Consider the following 23,461-nt stretch of genomic DNA (forward strand, 5'->3'; position numbering starts at 1 on the left):
CAACTCCTTCTTCTGTGTAACCTTCAGCTTTTAGCAGTTCAGCACTTTTGTTTTCAGGTTAAATTCAGGTTGTTTTTTTTTTTTTTTGTCTCATTCAAAATTTTTAACTCAAAATTCAGTAATTAATTCATTTAAGTGCATACATTCAGATTCAAGCATTCACACTGCAGTTTCTTCAGAAAATGCACTTTCTAGTTCCATTTTATTATTATCTATTCCGTACGTTTTTTGAAAGCCTACTCCTTCAAAACCGTTCAACTTAGAAAAACCATTCAAACACCATTAGATTCCTATTCTTTTGGACATGATTGCTTGTATTTTTCTCATTTTTAACATTTATATTTTTAATTTTATTCAACTTTATTCAACAAAAATTTTTCATGTATTTCAATGGGGAGACCCTTCAAATTCTCATTCAACTTACTCATTTTTAAACTCTTACTACTTCAACATACGTTCACATAGAGCCACCATTCAAACTTTAAAACGAAGACAAGACATTCAACTATTCAACTTGTATTTATCTTTTCAATATCTATTATACTTTTTCTTCAGTTCCAGTTTAAGTTTCATGATGTTTTTTCACCCGTTTCAGAGTTTATAATGGGTGTGTATGGGACGGAATGTTGGGGCTAGAGTGAGGCAGCTCAACTGCTAGAGTGAGAGGAGCAAAAAAATTAATCTTAAAATCTTTTTTAAAACTGCTGCTGTGTCCGCAGCGTTTGCTCTACAGGTATGATTTTACCCTCAAAACGTAGCCATGGCTGTCCTCTTTCATCCAATGTGTTTACTATTGTACTAGGTGTTATGGTTCTTTCATAAATGTCACCAATGCACAGCCTCCTCCCTCCAACTCTTCCATAGACTCTAATGTTAAAATGGCTCAGAAGGTTCGTTTGAAAATCAGAAGAGCATGGTGTCTTTCCACTGTCACCACGTCCATATAATAAGCTCCACAGGCATGAAAACTGAGAATTAGGTAGACTAGACATTGCTGTCGCTCACGGTGAAAGAATTTTTTCAATACGACTTTTACTTTTCATTTGGGAACGATTTGTTTCGGCCTGACTTTTCTGTTCATTTTAAGCAGCAAAAGTGAGGTGCATGTCTGTGTCGTGTGTATGGAGCCATTGGGTGCGGTCACTATAGCAACCAGGCTCACACCTGCCTGCTTAACGAGCTCTCTCTGCCACTCTGCCAAGATTCATCTTAAACACTTCTCTTTCAACTGCTGCTGTGTCCACAGTGTTACAGCCATCATTTTACCCTCAAAACGTCGCCATCGTTGTTCTTTTTCCAACATCTTGTCTTTCAAAGCTCAGAGATGTAAACTTTTTAAACTGTGTGGGTCCAAGTGGAGGGATCACATTTTAGTCTTTCAGTGATTCAAAGAATATGACCTTTGAATATTCTTTCAGATGTTTTCTGACTCTAAATGTTCTTTTCTCATTTCTTAGGTTTTTCTAATTTACAATTAAAACATTTTCAGCTTTTTTCCAACTTCTTCTTCTGTTTAACCTTCAGCTTTTAGCAGTTCCGCACTTTTGTTTTCAGGTTAAATTCGGGGTTTTTTTTTAATCTCATTCAAGATTTTTAACTTAAATTCAGTAATTAATTCATTTCAGTGCATACATTCAGATTCAAGCATTCACACTGCAGTTTCTTCAGAAAATGCACTTTCTAGTTATATTTTATCTATTCCGTACGTTTTTTGAAAGCCTACTCCTTCAAAACCGTTCAACTTAGAAAAACCATTCAAACATCGTTAGATTCCTATTATTTTGGACATGATTGCTTGTATTTTTCTCATTTTTAACATTTATATTTTTAATTTTATTCAACTTTATTCAACAAAAATTTCCCATGTATTTCAATGGGGAGACCCTTCAAATTCTCATTCAACTTACTAATTTTTAAACTCTTACTACTTCAACATACGTTCACATAGAGCCACCATTCAAACTTTAAAACGAAGACAAGACATTCAACTATTCAACTTGTATTTATCTTTTCAATATCTATTATACTTTTTCTTCAGTTCCAGTTTAAGTTTCATGATGTTTTTTCAGCCGTTTCAGAGTTTATAATGGGTGTGTATGGGACGGAATGTTGGGGCTAGAGTGAGGCAGCTCAACTGCTAGAGTGAGAGGAGCAAAAAAATTAATCTTAAAATCTTTTTTAAAACTGCTGCTGTGTCCGCAGCGTTTGCTCTACAGGTATGATTTTACCCTCAAAACGTAGCCATGGCTGTCCTCTTTCATCCAATGTGTTTACTATTGTACTAGGTGTTATGGTTCTTTCATAAATGTCACCAATGCACAGCCTCCTCCCTCCAACTCTTCCATAGACTCTAATGTTAAAATGGCTCAGAAGGTTCGTTTGAAAATCAGAAGAGCATGGTGTCTTTCCACTGTCACCACGTCCATATAATAAACTCCACAGACATGAAAACTGAGAATTTGGTAGACTAGACATTGCTGTCGCTCACAGTGAAAGAATTTTGTCAATACGACTTTTACTTTTCATTTGGGAAGGATTTGTTTCGGCCTGACTTTTCTGTTCATTTTAAGCAGCAAAAGTGAGGTGCATGTCTGTGTCCGTGTGTATGGAGCCATTGGGTGCGGTCACTATAGCAACCAGGCTCACACCTGCCTGCTTAACGAGCTCTCTCTGCCACTCTGCCAAAATTCATCTTAAACACTTCTCTTTCAACTGCTGCTGTGTCCACAGTGTTAAAGCCATCATTTTACCCTCAAAACGTCGCCATTATTGTTCTCTTTCCAACATCTTGACTTTCAAAGCTCAGAGATGTAAACTTTTTAAACTGTGTGGGTCCAAGTGGAGGGATCACATTTGAGTCATTCAGTGATTCAAAGAATATGACCTTTTAATATTCTTTCAGATGTTTTCTGACTCTAAATGTTCTTTTCTCATTTCTTAGGGTTTTCTAATTTACAATTAAAACATTTTCAGCTTTTTTCCAACTTCTTCTTCTGTGTAACCTTCAGCTTTTAGCAGTTCAGCACTGTTGTTTTCAGGTTAAATTCGGACTTTTTTTTTTATCTCATTCAAGATTTTTAACTTAAATTCAGTAATTAATTCATTTCAGTGCATACATTCAGATTCAAGCATTCACACTGCAGTTTCTTCAGAAAATGCACTTTCTAGTTTACCTTGAGAAACTCTTGCAGTATCGACTAATTGACTAGTTGTAAAATAATTTTTCTTAACCATGAAAATAATGGTCATTGTGTTCTTTAGTACTGAGTTGGCCAAAGCACTCCTTCTTTTTAACAATATACCAGATTTTTGATCTGGCTAGTCCTACAGTTTTTTGTTCTCTCTCTGAGGCTTATTTTGCTCTTTCAATCTCATGATGGCACCTTCACTTGCACTGGCATCTGTGTGGGCCTCATATTTAAAATTACAGTGGAATCCTATAAAACACTAATTGAAAACTTTGGATCAATGTCAGACATTATGTTTCCTACATTTGCGATAAAATAAAATGAAAAAAGCCTCACCTGGCCACGAAACTGTTTGTTAGTCACCTGTCCAGTTAGTTTTTTAGCCTCTGAAAATGTGTATAAAATTCTTAAACAGTTAATGCAGAGTTTTTGTTAAACCCCTTGAAATAAAGCTCAAAGCTCATGGCTTCATTGTCATATAACTGATTTGATTTTAAAATCTATTGTAGTGGTATATAGAGCCAGAGCTACAAAAATTTAATTAATACTAACTTTATTTTAGAATTAAATGCATATTTACCCCAGAATAACAGCATATAACAAGGACACTGTGTCTCTACTGTCTTTAACTGAGCAAAAAGGGCAAAATTTCCTCACATATGTCAATTTTGCAGTCAGTATTGATTTGGGCTACCGTCACTGTAATGGTCTTGCCCTTGCACTCTCCTAATTTGCAGGTAGATAAAAAATATTCTAATCCTAAGTCTGACTTTTTACTATTAAAAATTTTGAGTTAATGATGCCACTTGATGAAAAGCTGAGAGGCCGCTAACAGTTCAGCCTGAGGGCGACATGATTAAGTCAAAAGGCTTGAGCCATGAAATCTCTTGACAGAGACAAACGTTTCAGACTTTGAGACTGACAGTACTCAATTAATCCCCGTAAAAACTAAAGCAGGGGTTTAGCGCTGTCAATATTAGGATTATTTTTTGCTTCTTTTGTGTATGTATGTCACATACACAAATGACTGAATACCTGTAAAGTGTTGTTGAAGAAGTAATAAATGCTGCTCAAAGTCAGTAGCTTCACCTAACCCCCTGAGGTCATACATTTCACAGTTAACTGCATGTTCACACTGTGTTACACCATCCACAACCTAGACATCTGCATTACTCATACTCTCATAACACATACATATAGGGCCTTGGGGGTGGACACGTTATACAGCATCCACAGGATGGTCTGTGTATTCAAACCCACCTCTGGTGCTGGTGCCCTACCCTCAATTTTAAATGCACTGAGGGTTTTCGGGAGGAGCCTGATGCTCTCTGGCAGGAAGCACCATGCCCTCCTGTGTTTTAAATGCACTTTAGAACAACACCCAGCAACACTACATATGAGCGGGCGGAGGGAGGTTTGGGGTCTCCACTCACCCCTGTTCTGTGAACCGTCAGGGCTGAGGGGCTGGGAGGAGGTGCTGGCCATTTCTTTTCTTCCCCCCCTTTCTCACCATTTCTTCTCCCCTCTATTTTTTTTCTCTCCCTCTCTTTCTTTCATTTTTTTCTCCCTGTCCTATCCGCCAGTCATGTCTGTCCCGTCTGTAACAACCAAAAATCTAATCAAATAAATACATAATTACAATAAAGGTCAATCATATGGACCAATATGGCAAGGCCATGATGATCCAAATGGTAAAGTAAAGCCGCTTGGCATCTTTCTTGGCCTTCAGACAACAATTCTGATGGCTAAAGATCCAAACGGGACAGGCAAAAAAAAAGAAAAAAAAGCAAACCTAAACCTCAGTTTAAAACACAGAGATGACTAAATACCTGTAAAGTGTTGTTGAAGAAGTAATAAATGCCGCTCAAAGTCAGTAGCTTCACCTAACCCTGAGGTCACACATTTCACAGTTAACTGCATGTTCACACTGTGTTACACCTTCAGCTCCCTGACCCATGACGTATTTAAACTGATGTGTAGCTTGATGTAAGGACTACGGTATGCCACCTGTCCGTAGGCTTACTGATGAATGTTCATACGTACGAACTCATTTAACGTACTCACCTGAAGTATCCAGGCAACAGTCAAAACAACTGACTATCTGTCATTTGTCTGAGCTAATGGAAATACCAGCCTCCAGAGTTAATATCCTGTCAAACAGATGTGTATTGTGAGATCTTGTCTGTGTGCTGTGGCCTTAACTGATGGATAAGACAGATATAAAGATTAAATAACCTCAGGTACACATACGAGGTTAAGTCTGGGTCATTTGACACCCATCTTGAGCAGTGCTTAAACATACTCTTGTACATCTGTTTAAGAAATGCCTGGCTTTTGGGCTTGTAGCATATCTAATTGGTAAAGCACACGAATAAAGGAAAGCAGAGGTTAGACTTTGCAGCTTTTATTGCATCAAACATAATCCTTTGTCAATATTAAAGATCTTTTTTTGTAGAACATGTTTAACATTTTAAAGAGAGAGAATTTGTCCTTTTAGTTTTAAAACAGCAGCCAAGGCCAGTCCAGTGCTGTTTTAGTTCTTTTCAGAATACAGCCACAGGGTAAAACTGTAACACTTGTTTTTTTTCACAGAACTCTAATGTTTTGGTAAATTATGCGCTTAAACATTATATTGTAATGACCATAACAACTCTTATGATTTAAAAAACTTGGTGAATATGACCATAAAAGGCAAAAACAGTAGTTTAATATGCCTGGTCAGGATGGTGCCTGGAAAGTGTCCAAAAGGATATGTGCTTGAAAAGATTAGCAAATTTAAATATATGATCAAAGTACAGTTACTCCCCATGTATCATATATGCATATGCAATTTATTTCAATGTGGATTCAGTCTTTAAATCCAGCTGGATTTCATGTAGTTACAAAATAATAAATTTAATGGTAAAATCTACGTTTATTTCATTCACACAATGAGAGTGTCAAAACTTTTTACACATATTTAAAGATGGATGTCAGCACATTCATCAGTGATGTGTTGATGTTTTTTTTTAATTTACTTTTGTTTGTGTGTATTGTGAAACCAGCATATTTTCATATCTTGAAATATGTCTTTATATCATGATACCTAAATCTGTTTACAGTTCCTATTGAGCAGCAGTGTGAACTCAACTGCCGGGCCATAGGGTTCAGGTTCTACGTGCGACAGTCAGAAAGGGTGATCGACGGGACGCCATGTGGACAGAATGAAACTTCTCTCTGTGTGGCAGGAAAGTGTACGGTAGGCCACCCACTGACCCTTTTTCTGACATACTGTAGAAAAGAGAAGGATTTTGTATTATTTATTGTAATGCTACATGCTACATGATTACATCTATTTACAAGATCCTGCAGGGCTTTGCTGAGATGGGCAACATTTTGTTCTAACTGTTCTCACTTGTATCAAACATAATATGTCATCATCAAGCTCTGTATGTTTTCATGCTGCATTTCTGCTGCATCCTTCATGACCTTAGAGTGGAGCTTCACTTTCTCTTCATGACCTCTTTTTTGGGTAAAGCAGCAGTGATTCAAATGTACAGATGGAGTGTAAAACATTTATAATATAAGTAAACCTTTACACACTTAGGCGGTAGCACTGGTGTAAAGATGGCTTTGAGCACCAGAGGGCAGCACAGCATAAGAATCATGACTGTACAGTATCTGTGACGCAAAGCAGCAAAAATAAAAAAATTACCCTACTGGAAACAGGACGCTGTTGCTGTGTGGGCTTATAGTTAGGTATGTATTCATTGTGCTGGATTCACTGTGACTGTTGTTTGATCAGGGTTTAACTCCAAGAAATGTGTTTAAAACACGGCTCAATTGCAATTGGTTGTGCTGACCTTACTCTTTTAACCCAGTGTCTTTCCCATGAACTGTAATCCAGCAACAGTCTTTGCGACATTAAGATTTAATCAAGACAGAAAGCCTTCTGATCTCACATTTCACTGCTAACGCACACTATTCATCGGCATTGTTATCCTTCACATGGGTACTGTTGAATCATCAAAAATAAATTGTTTTGCGTGTCTGAATCAAAAAATGATTAATCTGCAAATGCCCATTTATGTTCCAGTTTCTCATGTTCTGGCTTATTATTTAAAAACTGAAACTCATAAGAAGTTTTTTCGGAAAAGGAGATTTTGTTCTGCATCTCTTTCTCCACTGAGATTTTCTCAGCTGGTCCAGGCTTCTGAACAGGACATCCCCCCAGCTACAAGCCAAGATATAATGTGAAAACATCTGGATAATTTAATTTAATCAGAGTCATGATTGGAATTTCATATTATTGTGGGAATTTATAAATGTTTGCAGTTGACGCTGAAGGTTTTCCCTCCCCTCCTGGAGGTTACAGGACCTTGAAGATATATACCTGACATATGGAATATACATAATCTCTGAAACAAGAGATATCATTGCAACTATATTGATAAAAAAAGACCACAGTAGAAAGAGGCAGGGCAGGTAGAGGGGAAAAGCAGCAGATCCAATCATAAGTAGCAACAGCAACAGCATGGAGCAGGAAGGAATCGCGGGGAAGTTGGCTGCTTGAACAGACTGTTTGAAGTGTCAGTCATCATTGGTACCTCTTTGGATCAGCTGATAGTCAGCTGGTTTGATGCACTCTGCTTGACCCACATGATACCCTGTAGCTTGTCAAAATGCTGCAATAACTAATTGATAAAAAAAAAAAAAACTAACCTAAAAACCTTTAATAATAATGGATTGGATTTATATAGCGCTTTTCTAGGCACCCAAAGCGCTTTACAATACCACTATTCATTCACTCTCACATTCATACACTGGTGGAGGCAGCTACAGTTGTAGCCACAGCTGCCCTGGGGCAGACTGACAGAAGTGAGGCTGCCATATTGCGCCATCGGCCCCTCTGGCTAACACCAGTAGGCAAGTAGGGTAAAGTGTCTTGCCCAAGGACACAATGACCAGGACAGAGAGTCCACGGATCGAACCGGCGACCTTCCGGTTACAGATGCGATTCCCAACCCCCTGAGCCACGGTCGCCCTAAGTAGAATACATTAAAAATCAAATCAGTAGCACAATGTTTGTGAAGTCAAATGTATTAGTGGTGTCAAGTATTTCAATAATAAGACTTTTTCTGATGGAGATTGTATTGATCCCCACAGGATTAGTCCTGCTGACATAAATGTGATCCTCTAACTTGATCCTTGTCTTCTAGAGTCACGTATCATAGCTATTGATATTCAGTGGTTTGCTCAGGATATTAAGTCCCACTCAACATAAAATTTTAAAACTTTCTACTCATCTATTTTTTAACGCGAGCAACAGATCAAAATACCAAATTACTCAGTGATTTAGTTTGCTCTGCTGCTGCTCTGCTTTTAAAAGCCCAGTTGGACCCAGGAGCCAACCAACTACTATGCTCTATAGATGAGCAGAGAGTACTGCAAGGTCAGGTCAAGTATGGAAGTAACATTTCCATACCTGACCAGTAACTGGCCTAAAACCCAGATTGGTGATGATAATAATGATATTTTTATTGCCATTCACTCTATATCTATTTTGGATATCCATGCATTGTTTCCTGTTAAAACGCATTATAATGTATACTATTTCTGGCATTTTATTGGAGAGGAAATGTCAATCGTGCTGGTGTGATAGTGGGTAATGTGTTACCTCTGAAATACATAACATTATTGCCACTTTGCTGAGTTTTTTTGGAGATTGAAGCTGCATGATTGAAAGTTACAACAGGAGCGCTTTAGAGTTAAATACCAGATTGTATTTTACGACATGTTTCATACATTCATTGCTGTTTTCAGTTGCTTCTCCATGGTAATCCACATGGAATAGAAAAACACAAACCTTTTTTTTAAATACTTAATTCTGATAATTACATTAGAAATTTTTGAAAGAGACAAGTAAATGTTATAAGACATAAAAAAACCCCAAATGTTTGGCATAAGTCATTTCTATTTCTTTTCCATATGGGAAGGCCAAAAAGACAACAACAATGGCAGGCCAAGATGGATATTATTATTATTTTTTAGCTCATATGGGAAATGTTGGCTCTAACAAATTGAGTTTGGTCTGTGTTTGGATGGTTGTTATAGCACCACTTAAAGCTCTGTGTTTCTTTAATTGCAGTTTTCCGTGTTCTCTTTGTCTCATCAAAATCTGCGTACTTTCTTTTGTCTCAAACAGTTTTCGTTGGCTATTTGCTAGACTAGACTAAATTAATATAAAGTAAACTTAATACTTATTACATTTCTGTGAAGAAAAAGACTCTGACACCAAATTAATCAGAAGATATCTCACACAAAGCTACTGCACAAACTGTTAAACTGTCCCCAAGGCACAGAGAAGTGTTACGGATATACTCCTAGAGCTCTGCCAGAGACTCTGATGCTTCTGTATTTGGATGAGAGCCAAATCATACAATAATTTTTCACCAGTTATTCAAACTTAGTCGATCCAGCAGGTCAGAGCCCGTCTGTACATAGCACATACTACTGTTGTACATTTTTCAACACGTCCAAAGCACATTACCAGAGAAAAAAGGTATTTGTCCAACTGTGTGCTATTCTCGAGAAGGAAAAAATTGTTATGTGTAACGTTTGCTGTTTATAGTTAGTGTTTGTGTATCATGTTTCCAAAGTAAATATTTAAAGCATTCATCATTTTAGCAAATGATACCACAGATGAGAGAGGGGTTCAGAGTGTTTCCTGAAGCACTATAAATACTCTCAAGTCCTGCATTAAAAATGGGTTCATTAAGGGGGAGGCATCGGTAAATATCACTAAAAGTCCAAGGTTCATGCATATTACACCAATGATTAGATCAATAAATTATTGTTAATCGTGAGATAAAGTGAAAGCCGAATATTGTTGTTGTATTTAGTTGAGTTGGAGCAAATGTTTCATACAGGACTGTAGGATCATTTTTATGGATCTTTTAGATAATGTATCAATTTTTTTACTTTTTTAAAAATTAAACTAAATATGAAAAGTGACAAATCTAAAACTATGTTTTCCTTTAAACAAGGGCTCAAACAGTTATCCCATTTTTTTCAGATAACTAATAGATTAATTATTTTTAGTTTAACTCATGTAGTTGTTTAATTTATATCCAATCATTACATTTTATGAATTTTTCTTACTTTTATTGTATAAATAATTGTACTTGTAACTGGAGCTGTTAGATAATTGTCATGCCCTACTAAGTACATTATTTTCCTTTAAATTCTAATAGAATAAAGCTTGATAAGAAGAACACATTTAATTAAATATGATGCTTGATTAAAAGTACTTGCATACGTTGTTGTATATGGATTGTTACTGGATAACTTGGGCAGTTTTTTTTTTTACAGTATTGATTGACTACCCCAACACGTTCTCTTACACCTGACAAGATAAATTAATATAACATTTCTCAAATGATACATGGTGTTTTATACATCAAGCTCTTCGTTTTGTAGAATGAGGAGCGCAAATTATTGCCTCAGGTGATTTTTTTTAAATTAATTATTATTAGGCTTATAGTCTATTTTCTGACTGAGTGAACCTTCCCTCTGTTGGAAATTCTCTTTTTAAGCTGTGTGTGAATATGTGTGCATCATTGTGCTGGAACTAGACCATCTCACACATACTGAAAAAGGATCAAAATAACCCCTAGCATTATGCTCAAGGCAACATTATACTGAGCAATCTCTAGGGAGATTACTGCAGCGACTCTGCTGCTGGTAGTTTGATTCCAGTGCAATGTGTTTTATATGTGACCTATTCAGTAGTGCATGAGATAGTTGGCAAGATGTAGGGCAATTTAACTGTCAAAATAGCATTTGGGTTATTGTAACGTTAATAACAGTTTCAGTGTAACCTTTACCTACATTTTGATTCATCCAGTTTATGGCTTTTTTGCTTTATCTAAGTCCTCGTGGCCGGCAGGAGGAAAAGGCTGCCCACCCCTGACATGTAACAACAGAGATGAGCGGTCAGGAAGAGCAAGGGAACAAAGTCATGAGTTTAAATCATTGTTACAGTCCCATGTTACAACCACTACCTCACAGTTCTTTAATATCTCTTTAAATCTTGAGCTGTTTTTCTTTTTTTTCTTCTTCTTCTTTTTTTTAAAAACAAACCCCACAAACCTTTGCACTAGTGTCTGGACGTAATTTTAGCTGTGGAATTCATATTGGTCTCATTGTGGTTTGCAACCGTGACCACAAGCAAATTTTTGACACTTAATCATAATAATGAAAAATTAATTCATAACATTTGGACTATATTTTTGGGTTAGGAGGAAATGTCTCTCAATGAGTTTGTTATTTTATCTCTCCATATTCAAACCATAAAAGTTATGCGCTTGCTGTGGTGATGATCTGTTACTGATTACAGAGAAAACATGGCCTTTTACCACACAGTTCATAGTTACTGTGGTCCATGACATCTTTGATATTATGCATATAACTGCCCTCCTCTGTTCTTTCTCTTCCTCTGACCTTTGGACTTGGTCACATATTTTTTAACCTGATGGACAAACACCTAATTGATTATGATTTATTTTCTTCTGATTGGACAAATTTATGGTATTTTATTCTCAATTCACTGACTATATTGAAATTTCTTGCTGCATGTGCACTTAAAATGGCATAACATTTTGGAAATGTGCTTGGTTACAGGCTTAACGCATGCCGCTCGTGGGTTTAGTGGTCAGTCTATTATTGTGGGTAACATGCCCCAGAGATTGGACCCTTTGGTTGGTGGCTTCACATGGATCATTTGTTCTGTATGGTAAAGTGCTTGGCAGATTTCAGGATTACTTTCTTGTTCTTGCCCTTGCTTTCCATTTGTTTTTACAGTATCCATCCAGCAATTTACTTAGCCTAAGTTCCAGTTCTCGTCTCATTCATCCTGGATAGGTCAACATTCCTAGAGCCCCCCACAATATTAGTAAGAAAACCCCAACAATCAGATGATAACGTATGATCGAGCATCAGGTGACAGTAGTGAGAAATAACCTCTTTTAAATTGGATGATGCGTCAGCTATCTACTGTGATCACTCTGGGGTGAGGGGTAAGAGAAGGAGAAAAAAAATGAGACCATTAAAGAAAAAGGACAAAATACAAACGATGGGAAAGAGAAGATAAATGAGAAACACAGAACACCATTCATGCTCTCATTGACTCCTACAGCTAGTTCAGGTTCACCAGTGAACCTAACGTGCGTGTCTTTAGACTGTGGGAGGAAGCTGGGCTCCAGGAGTCCTCATGCATGAGGAGAACATGCTAACTCCACACAGAAAAGTCAAGCTAAACAGTTAGTCATTGTTCAGGACATTAACACATAAATGGCTATGGACATGTAATCAAAAGGTTCTTTTGGTTCCATAGGGATTAGGTTAGACTGTTTAACACTTTACATGTGACATATATAATAGTTTAAGAAACTGGTTAACAATTTTGGTAAAATTATAAGACTATGTCTCTATGATCAGAATTTTTGACTTGTTAAGGACATTTAATATCCTGACTGATAAGTTTTTGTACGATCACCTTTATCTTTTAAAAGCCGAAACATTTAATATTTCCAATGAGCTGTATGTGCCATGTGCACATGGGAAAGTACAGGTCCTATGAATGTAGTTACTCATTTCAGATGAACAGTGAAAGAAAGATCCCTTTATGTTGAGAATTCAGTGCAGCTGTGAGTTCTCTCCTTTTTATACTGAGGAAGTGCATTTGAGAAGGGTGTGTATATTTTTAAAGGGCGATCACTGACCACACACTTTTCTTCTGATGGTGGTGGGCCCACCTGAGGAAAGAAAATCTATCTTTTCTAAACTATTACAGAGGCAGTAGTGGATTTGCACTACTCCCTGCCGTTCAACACAGTTAGGCAGGAACCATCTAAATCAGGAAATCCAGTTCTGAAAGCTGAAGTTTAAATTTTCTTGATCTGTGTGGACAATAAATTGATTATGTCTCGTATTGGTCTTTAAAATATTTTTGATTTGGTCTCTCTTAGGATTAATGTTTGCTGATAAGAACTGAAAGGTTGACCAGGCAGATTCCAGTACAGGTTTTGATGAATTGTTCTTTCCTAATGAAGATGACAGAATTATGGGATATCCAACCCGGTGCAATGGTGAGGTCTTAGCAATGGCCTTCCTCCCTGACTGGCATGTTTCCCAGCATCCAGATCCCAGAGCATGGCTCAGGCCAAAACTCATCAAACAACAGCCAAGGCCACTCCTCACTTCTTTACTCTGACAGCTGCATCTGTTTTATGCATCCCCAACTGTAGTGGACAGACAGACTTGTTAAAAAGGGGATGAGAGCTCTGCAATGCTGCCAACCTGGCACAGACTGGCAGAGATACCTCAATCCCATCTCTGTCAGTACAAGCCCCAGCTGCACACTCATAGGGTGTTCCCCGTCATCACTCACTGCATGGTTACAGAGCCTGTCTTCAGCTAATAGACATACGTCAAAAGATATGATATGAAATTCTTACTTTTAGCTCTTCTGATACTTCAGCATGGTGTATGACCTGGCATGGAGGTTAAAGTGTTTAATATAAAACTTGAAAAAAGCACATTAAGTTTTTAAATGTCTTTTCAAAGCATCACAATTGGATATGATTATGGACAATCACTTGGACCCTGAATTTTCTTTCATTCAGTAGTGGACTTCCTAGTGTCTTTATAATCACTGCTTGAGCTTCAGGGCATGAACCCATGGCTGGACACTATCATCCAGGATTTTCTGGTAGAAAACAGAATTACCTTAATGACCTTAACTGAGAGCTGAGAGGCCTCCAGTTGTTTAGATGTTGTTCTGGGTTCTATTGTGACCTCATAGATGAGTCGCTGATGTGCTCTTGGAATCATTCTGATAGGTCGGCCACTGCTGGGAAGATTCACCATTGTTGAAGTTTTAACCATGTGTAGATAATGGCTCTCAGTGTAGTTCACTGGAGTCCCAAACCCTTTGCAGACTGATAGGTGTGAATTATGCTTGTCAGCTGTTTCTTTAGATTGTGGCATGGTGTGTTGCTTTTTGATGCTTCTGTCAAGTTCCTGGGACTTTGAACCAGTTCTGAGTTTTTGTATCCATGTTTTTTTTGTTTTGTTTGGTTCTTTGGTGTGGTTGGGCCTGCGTTTACTTCTTTGTGTATTTCAGTTCGTTATGGTGTATAGTGGTCCATCTTGCCTTTGTTGTCAAGGCTTTATATTAGGTGTCTCTCCTAACACAGACACAAAGCTCTTGAAATGTGCTTGTAATTCCATTTTTAACTCTGCATTTTCAATTTTTTAAACAAAATGTAGCATAAAATGTACAGAAAACAAGACACAAATTTCTTACAAAATTCCTGAGACACAGGTTCTTGCTCTATTATACAGGGAATGGAACGTCAGGTTCATGTATACAGCCACAGCACTGGACCTACCAGAGTTACTGAGACACTTGTTATGGCACTTGTTGCTGTCAGGGGTCTTGGATATAGAAATTCCAGTTGGATGACAGTTAAGACAAATGAATATAAAGATGTGAGGGAGATGACAGATTAATTTCTTAGTCAGGCCTCAGCTTCCTGGATCTTAATGGGCCCCTGCTGCCCCCCACCGGCTCTAACTGGCCCACATCGGCCTGGTTACTGCCTCTGTGTGACCTGTGGAGCTTCAGCAGGCTTCAGCACTTCAGGTTCGGGGTCAGACACTTGTTCTGCTCCATCACGTCTCTCCTGGTCTCTGCTGGTTTCTGCTACAGCTCATAAAGTCTTTCCTCAGGAGATTGGGGGTATTTAACCTTGGGCCTCAATCAAGCTGTGAGAAAGAAAAGTGTCTGCATTTGATGGGATCTCCATTTGATGTATTTCCTGTATTTTACTTTTGGTTAAGTGAGGAGTTGCAATGACATTTTCAGATAGAATCTTGATAACCTTAGCTTGGTTTTCCATTTGTGGGGTCAGGTTTGTTTGGTTTTTAAATAAGAAAATGTCTTGGCAGTTATTGAATTACATTAATTACATGGCTGATACCTAGAGTGACTAATAATTTTGTGGTTCGTGATTCTTTTATGTTTTGCCATCATATTCAGACAACTGTTGCTTTGATTGGCATTAAATTTGGTATACTCATTAACGCCCACTGTGGGCAATTTTATTATATAATAGGTTTCCTTAACTTTTACAGGACATTTCAATTTGTCCATTAGTTCATGATCAAATGTAAATGAATGCTAATCGAGGGCTTTTTGTTTACTTCAAATTAAGAGAAGTTGGCATATTAACACATTAAACTGAGTAGCTGAACATAGTAACCATCAGTGTCAGTGCTATAAGGTTACTGTAAGAGCTGCTGGACTAGCTGTAGACTTTTGTTGCTGTGTTGTCTGAGTCTTTAGCCTCCACATGGGGCTATATGACCACAGGAAGAGCAAAAGTGTTTGAACTTCCATTTCCTGATCATATTCTCACAGCTCAGCTAAACAACATCTGGGCTGGCACATTAAATATGGGTGTCAGCAGAAATAAACTATTTGTACAAGCACTTTTCCTCTTAAAATACCTTCCCTAGATATTGGTAGATAAATAACTTTATATGATAAGCAACCAAAAACTAAGGAAAACGTTGACTTTTATGAGGAAATTATCATTTATATACTAAATACTTACATAATTGGTTTTATAGAACCACATTGTTTCTCTGTATCTACTGAGCTGTAGATTTAATATTGGTCTCATTTTTCAGCCTGTGATGCTTTTTTTTTTTCACAGTTTGGCACTTTGCCTTCCACTAACTAAGCTGTGGGCTCAACATGTTTGGTTAAGGAGGACACCAGATAGAAACTAACGTTTCTAAATAGCTTTGAATAGTTTTGGAGTTTCTGTATAGGAATGGAATAGCTGGAAAACAAGGCTGTTGGAGGTAGGGGGATAATTGGCTGATACAACAGATTAACAGCAATGAGTGGGCTTTAGCTAATGTATGGTACATTAGATGGATGATAAACAACCTGTTGAACTACAAATGGAGCAATGACTCCTAATATCTCCCGGTCTCCCATACAGGTTTATGAGGCTATACTATATGGATACAAAACTGTATTTTTAGCACTCAGGAGTCACAGAGGTCTTCTTCAGAGAGACGGCTGTTGACAGTAATTTGCTGCTGTCTGGGTGGCTGTCAAATGAAGAGACAGTTGAGGACATTTAATGCCTCATCGGTTTGTTTGGAATGTCAGTGATCTCAAGCACTCAATATGTGGTCAGGAGGACTTATTTTAAAATAAGTTAAGAACTGCAGGTGTGAATAGGTATGTATGGGTTTTCTGTGCTCTCTTCCAGGTTCTTGCTGTTCAGGGTCAAACTCCACCGTGAATACGATTTTATCTGATGACGTCTAATTCTAACAGCTTTATTAATTAAACACCGCCAGCAGATGTATAAACTCATTTGACTTTGACATTAGCTATCAAAAACTCTTATACGCTTTCTTCACCTATCACTTAAGCAGGATAAACACTGTGCAGTTTTGAGCTGCCTCATACAAAAGACAAGACAATAAAAGAATTATAGTAATATCTTTGGCTGTGGTTTCACAACTGTGGTCCATCATACATGGTACATCATAATCACCAGGTTAGTGAGAGAGGTTCAAAGTTGTTTAAAGACACTGACACCAAAGATTATCTGGGAAAAAATTATGACAGAGCCAAAAAATGAAGATACTCATGTGAAAGACTGAACAATCAATTCAATTGTGAAAAGCAAAAAACTCACAACAAACAAAATATGAAAAAAAAAACATGTTTGCCATTAAAGTAAAGAAGTAAAGAAGTCTAGTGTAGTTGCGGCAGCAGAACTTTGTTTTTATGTTTGACAGCAGCTGTTGTCGTGACTGTACTGATGAGAACACAGCAGGAAGACAAACTGTCACTGTTATTGTAGTGTGTGATTCACTAGGTATTATTATAGTACACTAAGCATGCATTAAATCATCGATGTTGCATGAAATCTCACAGTGTGTGGGAGCCCTTAGAAAGGTAGTTTATGTGAACATATTGTGAAGAGCTTTGATTTAATATCTCCTCAGGCTTTGTATTTTAAAGTCTGGTTTAAAAAATGATATCGTTGTGAAGTTTGTTTACGGAATCCTTCGTTAGAGACTTTGGGCTGTTGCATTTGAATGATGTAAACAGGGAGGGTCTAATTAAGAACTATGAAAATACATCATTCCCACATTACATTCCTCCGTCTGCAGCTTCTGTTTTATCTTCATCTGTCTCAGATAAAGGTATTGATATTATCAAAGCAAAAAGGTATTTGTTTGGAATGTGATTGCTCATGCAGAGGCTTCCCATTGCTCCATAAGAAAATACAGGGAACCAACCCCCACCCCACCCCCCTACTGACTTTACTGACCCACTGAATTCAAATTATTATATATCTGCAGAAATATTATTTACTACAATTTGATATTGTCATCTAGTATGGCAACATGTCATTAGGTTAGTCCTATAAGAATCAAAGTAAACTTTGACTCTATCACATCAAATCTTATTTCATTACACAAAAGCATTTGCAGTCATAGCGCCTAAGCTGTGGAATAATTTACCCCTACACATCAGACAGGCTCCTACTGTCAATCTTTTTAAATCTTATCTTAAAACACATTTGTACTTACTGGCTTTTATTACAGCATGAGAGTTATTTGTTAATTCATATTTGGTGTTTTGCTATCTCAATACTCTAAGTTATTTTATTAGGTGTGTTGTATTCTTGTACAGTTATTTTATTAGGTGTGTTGTATTTTTGTACAGCACTTTGGTCAACGCTCCTGTTGTAATAAAATGTGCTATATAAATAAATAAACTATAACTATAAACTATAAAAGTGGGTGGAGTTGAGCAAGTCAAAAGAAGATGAACCTATAACATGAATGCAGGTACTACCTCTGACATTTACAGTAGATGTACAGTATAGCATCAAGCTACAGTGATAGCCACGTAGGAGGACACGTAGTCCATTATGCTAATTCAAACAGCACAGGCAACGATGAGGGACTAATGTTTGACAATGGCTGCTATAGTGTTTAGTGAAGACTTTTACACTTGGCTTTGCACAGCTCGTGGCAGGAATATAACTTCAGCTGCAGAGTCTGTCCATCACAGGCCAAGGACAAATAGAAGCAGCAGCTTACTTCAGCCACACCTTGCCCCTCCCATCCTAACTCCCTTCTCAGCCTGCTTTATTCATTAACTTGCCTTCCTCCACTCCAAACCTGCCTTCTTCAGTCAAACACATTGCTTGAAGGGAACAATCATGGGACCTACATGTCTGGCCTTGCTGACTAATATGTATCCCAGATGCACCAAAATGATGATGTTTTCTCTCCTTCCTACTTTCTGCCTTTTCTTGACTTTTACTGACCAAATTAAAATCAGTGTAAAGTGTTTACAAGAGGTCTATAAAGATCATTGGAGGGGTTGAATTTCTGCAGGTATTCTTCTTTCTACTCTAAAGTAACACAAGGAAAGAATGATGTAAGTGTAAAAGAGTAGTAACAAAGATATTACAGCTGTCAGGTAGACAGTCCCTGACGACACACTTGCTAAAAATGTTTGCTGTCAAGTTTTGGCGACTTAACTTTAGATTTAAATACCACCCAAACAGCAAATGGCAAGAAATTAAAAACATGACAGAGAATAAGAACAGAAGCTGAATACAGGGTTATATGAGCATGTGTCTGTTGGACTCTGACAGTATACAGTAATGTTGAGCCCACCTGCAGTAGAGCATGACTCTGGCGTGTGTGGGCTGGAAACTGGAGGAATCAGTCGCCTTAAGCCAAGCTTGCTTCAGAGCTGACCCACTTGTAGAGGGAAGGATCCTGGGATATACTGGAGAATCAGTCTGGCTCTGTCCAACCTCTGGGCTATGCCTCCGTAATGAAAGAGAAACATCAAGGGAGAAGAAGATGATGTCTGTATGTTCATCATGACAGATGTGCTGCTGAAAGGGGGCATTCCCATCCTATGTGTCTGCAGCTGTGCTTGACTGGAGAGATTATTGTCACTTGGTTGCTTACTGTGCAAGATGTACATGCTGGTTCATGGTATGTACTGTATGTGTGTGGCCCATGGTGAAAAAAAGCAAATCTGGAAATCGATCAGTTTTAAGGAGAAGATAAGTTTTAACTAAAGGGGAAGGTTAGGGAAGTAGTAGCTGTGTTTACAGTTAGAGTGGTTCAATACAATACTTTGTGTGCGTGTATGTGTGTGTGTGTGTGTGTTTGTGCATGTGTGTGTTTGCTGACATACTTCCAACACAATCGAAGCCAGATGCAGGTGTGCAGATATTTGTTTCTTGGTCCTCCTTGCACTCAGTGCCTAGCTCTGTGAAACAGTTTAACAGCATATTAAAAAGAAGGTGGTGGAAGGGTGTGATTTATTAAGAATACTGCCAAAATACATATCATTACCAAGCAAATATTTGGCACGCTGTTCAGCTCACTTAAAACATGTGACTGCACACATAAATTTTAGGTTCCAAGCTTCATAGTAGCTAATAGTTTTACTGGAAGCAGATTAGGCATGAGCTGCTGTTGAAAGCATTTCAAATTTGCAGTTAGTTGTATCAAGACAAAGCGAGTCTTGGTGTCCGGTTATTCAGTTTATTAAATAAACATTTTCAGTTCTTCTGTGTAAACCTGTGTAGTTTTTTTTATCCTGTTCCTATTTCCTGAGATTGTAGTAGTCTTTTAAAACAAGTTACATATATGTATTTGGTTAAATTTCTTTCCTATCAAGCACTGAAAGGCTTTTAAAAGACTTTCACTTCTGAGGAAAGCATGTCACTAGTCCAAGTGATCAGTGTAGAGAATAACTAAACATATTACAATGCTCTTTCTCTTCTTGCCCCTGGTGGAAATTTACAGGAAGCAAAACTGTTGTACAGTGGAGCAGAAGGAGAAGGGGCTTTTGGCTACAGCTGCATGTTGGAGTGCTTTGTTCTGAAAACCAAAAGAAAAAGAACACACGGCATAATGTGGACAAGAAACTGGCTGACAGAATGGAAAGCGCACACCTAATGGCTGTTGAAAATGTTCACGTCACTGAGTTTTACTATTTACATAGCCACCCCCCCCCTCCCCCCCCGTTAAAGTAATTCTAACCATTTTCGGAAACAAAAAAAGAGACAGAAACTGCCTTAAGTCAGCTGTGACTGAATCTGAATATGACCACCTTACACTAAACAGTTGTGAGGCAGAATCGCACCTCAGCTTAAGGTGTCATGGTTTTTCCCAAAAAGGAGTGGCATAAATTGCAGAGTCTGTAGTTTTAATTGTTGTGCAGTTAAACATTTGATGTGAGTGGACAAAATACAAGTCATGTGCAGCAGTCATAATGTAATTTTGAATGTTGGTATGTGCGTGATACCTTACTGTGAACTAAATTCAATTTTTTTTCTATTGAGGAAAAAAATGCTGTGTTACACAATGATACGATTGTTTGAATAAATGTCTGATTCCGTTTCTTGCAAACATATCATGTTTTCAAAGTAGTCACATGGTATTCATCACAAGGCTCACAAATACACATCACTGTCAAAATCTTTGAAAACAAAGAATCAGTGAGTGACTGGTCGTTTGTAGTAATTACAACTCATACCTACAGTCTCCACACACTTTCACAATACAACATAAATAACAATATGTTAGATATTAAAACATAAAGTCTTGAAATAACTTGCTGAACTTTGGGCACAAGATTTAAGGGCTTTATCAGTTTAGTTTTTCTTTCTGTTATTAAACAGAATGTCTGACCTTTGTTTGCTCATCAGAGGTATAACCTTATAGTCAATAAGCCATTTGCAGCAGCATGTTTCCATGGTTTCCATGTGCCTTTTCAAAATAGAAAAGTTTTCAATTATCTTAAGCTTATTTCTGGCCTGTGTTTGCAAGGGTCTCTTTGTGCTCCGATAGGTCCAGCCACAACGGCCCCAATGTGCTTGTGCTGTGTATATTATATTATGTGAAAACCAACTGTCACATAGTATGATGAAGAGTGTCTTCCTTACCTCAAAATGTCCTGGTGAATTAGGATTTAATGTTGTGGAAACAATGGTGGTGCAATATAGGAAAACCATATGATGAGTCAGGTCTTCTTGGCTGCAGCAGTTATCCTTCCAGCGCTGCAATGTGGCTCCAATAGGACACAAGAATCTTATTGTTTTTGAGTTGTTGTTCGCGAACAAAATGTGTTTTTCATATGGGGTCTTTTTCACTTGTAGGTGAAGTTTTTTCTGCATTGTGTCATTGTAGTATTAGCAACAAGCATGAAGGTGAACTTCTACTTAAGTGTGTAATTCTGTAATTGACTTTTTTTGGCATCTTTTGAAGATTGCATGCCTACCTGTCGTAGCACATAACCCTGCGGGTTATCTTACACTTTCATTTTAGACCCTCAAGAATTTCCTTCCTCTCTTTTTGCCAAACTGAAAAAAAGTCTTCAAAACTTCCTCTCTAACTTCCAATTTACTGTAGTTGTAGCTGCCACACTCTTACACTCTGCCTGCTTTTCATCTCTTTTCTCTCTCCCTCCAGTTCATTCTCTACCGCTCACCCTCCCTCCTCTAAAAAAAAAACAAAAAAAACCTGGTCCCCCTTACCTCCCCCAGCTGCACCTCCCCCAGCTCAGTTTACAAGGGGAGCTCATAGAGATCAGTTCAATAGTGAGAGGGTTCTTTTGGCATTCTCTGAGCTACAGCGGTATAGAAGAGGCTGACGGGAGCAGCCACTGGACCCGTGTGGACGCCTCAGTGACCGCTTGAACATTTCCGTGCCCACATGAGAGAATGCTGTCAGGACTGGCTCTTCTGCTGCTCGTCTGCCTCCACATGCGTGTGCAGGGGAAGCTGCGGTCACAGGTAGGATCTGCCTCACCTCTGAGTCCTGGGGGAACCTGGTAGAGAGGGGCGATTTTCATTGATACCAATACTCTGGCCATGACAGAAGGGGGATTTCTTCATCTTTTTCAGTTTGTTTTGTACTCTTTACAGTTGCTGATATGTTGCTGATATGTGGCTTCATGCCTGTCACCATGAGAAATGCTATTTACTTTATTGATTAGAGGTCTGAGTAAAACATCCAAATCTATAGAGTTAGTTGCAAGTAAGCCTGGTACTTCTTTCCATCTAGTGTCCTGTGGTTGCAGTTAGTACTGGGCAGTGTCACTCCATAACTTGAACTGTCATTATAGCCCCATGATCTTGTGGTCCAACTACTGAGTGGAAGTATTTACAGTATTGCTGTTCTCACTGTGGCTCTGCTTGCTCTCTGGGCTGTTTATTTTTCCACAGCACATTCACTGGCTGCTTGTGGAGTTAGATTTCCCTCCTAGTGGAAGACTCAGTGAGTCAGGCCTGTCTTGGGACTATAAAGATGTACTTAAAGCTCTATTAAGGATAGACTGTCATCCTGCATTAGCCTGTCACCACTTGTGCATCAGCTCATCTGGTTTTACATCACCTGTATTTGCCTGGAATTAATGAGGCCAGTGTGAGATGCCTGCGGGTGTTAATGTAAACTCATGATGTGCCAACAGGCTTGATGAGGATGTCTTTCCAAATTTTATATGACTTTAAACTACATGCCTATCAAGCTTAAATAAACATTATAATATATCAGTACATAAACAGTTGGTAAGACGTGGCTGAATTGATGAAAACCCCTTTGATGTTAATTTACATTCTCAATAACTACAGGATAAAGACAGCTGACACTGCCTCGTGCAGGAATAACTCTGTTATATCTACTATTTGCCTGTATTTTCTGTGAATATCTATATGATATTAGACTGACCCCACTGCTCTACTTGCAAACACAACATTTAAAATCAACTCAATTCATATATTTAGTTTTCCTTTAGATAGTTTTATTTTGACTTTTTTGTAAACCAGATATGTTGACAAAACAGTAGAATACAATGATTTTACTTGCCACAAAGCCATTCACAGATAATTGCAAAACAATTGTCAGTTTCATCCTGATAAAACTGGCTGATAAATGTATTGCTGAGGAAACCCCCAAATATACTGGCTACATTAAGCACCCACTGTGAAGCATATATAATGCGTAATGAATGTTTTGAGGCTGATTTTTGTTAAAACTGGGACAGTAATTGACAGATGGAGACAACAGAGCAATCAGCTCATATTCAGTTTTTGAGTTCTTAAAGGCCACCTGAAGTCTCAGAGGCCCCCAAACAGAATATTATGGTTACAGCA

At 38.0% G+C, this 23,461-nt stretch overlaps 1 protein-coding gene across 3 annotated transcripts in view; it reads left to right on the top strand.

Annotated features, from left to right (window-relative positions):
• Positions 1 to 23,461, top strand: part of thsd4 (thrombospondin type 1 domain containing 4) — a 54,932-nt gene that overhangs the window by 9,202 nt on the left and 22,269 nt on the right. For 2 of the 3 annotated variants that reach the window (XM_085248163.1, XM_085248240.1), the window contains one exon: positions 6,290 to 6,426. In XM_085248163.1, coding sequence (XP_085104289.1) covers positions 6,290 to 6,426 — 137 coding nt within the window. Of the gene's footprint in view, positions 1 to 6,289; positions 6,427 to 21,818; positions 22,103 to 23,461 lie in introns of those variants that run through there. The other variant, XM_085248314.1, reaches the window with a different exon arrangement.

This window comes from Mchenga conophoros, linkage group LG1, assembly GCF_057382185.1.
Source record: "Mchenga conophoros isolate Kocher_MC1m ecotype Shallow Benthic linkage group LG1, M_conophoros_male_GT1.1, whole genome shotgun sequence".
Lineage (NCBI taxonomy): Eukaryota > Metazoa > Chordata > Actinopteri > Cichliformes > Cichlidae > Mchenga > Mchenga conophoros.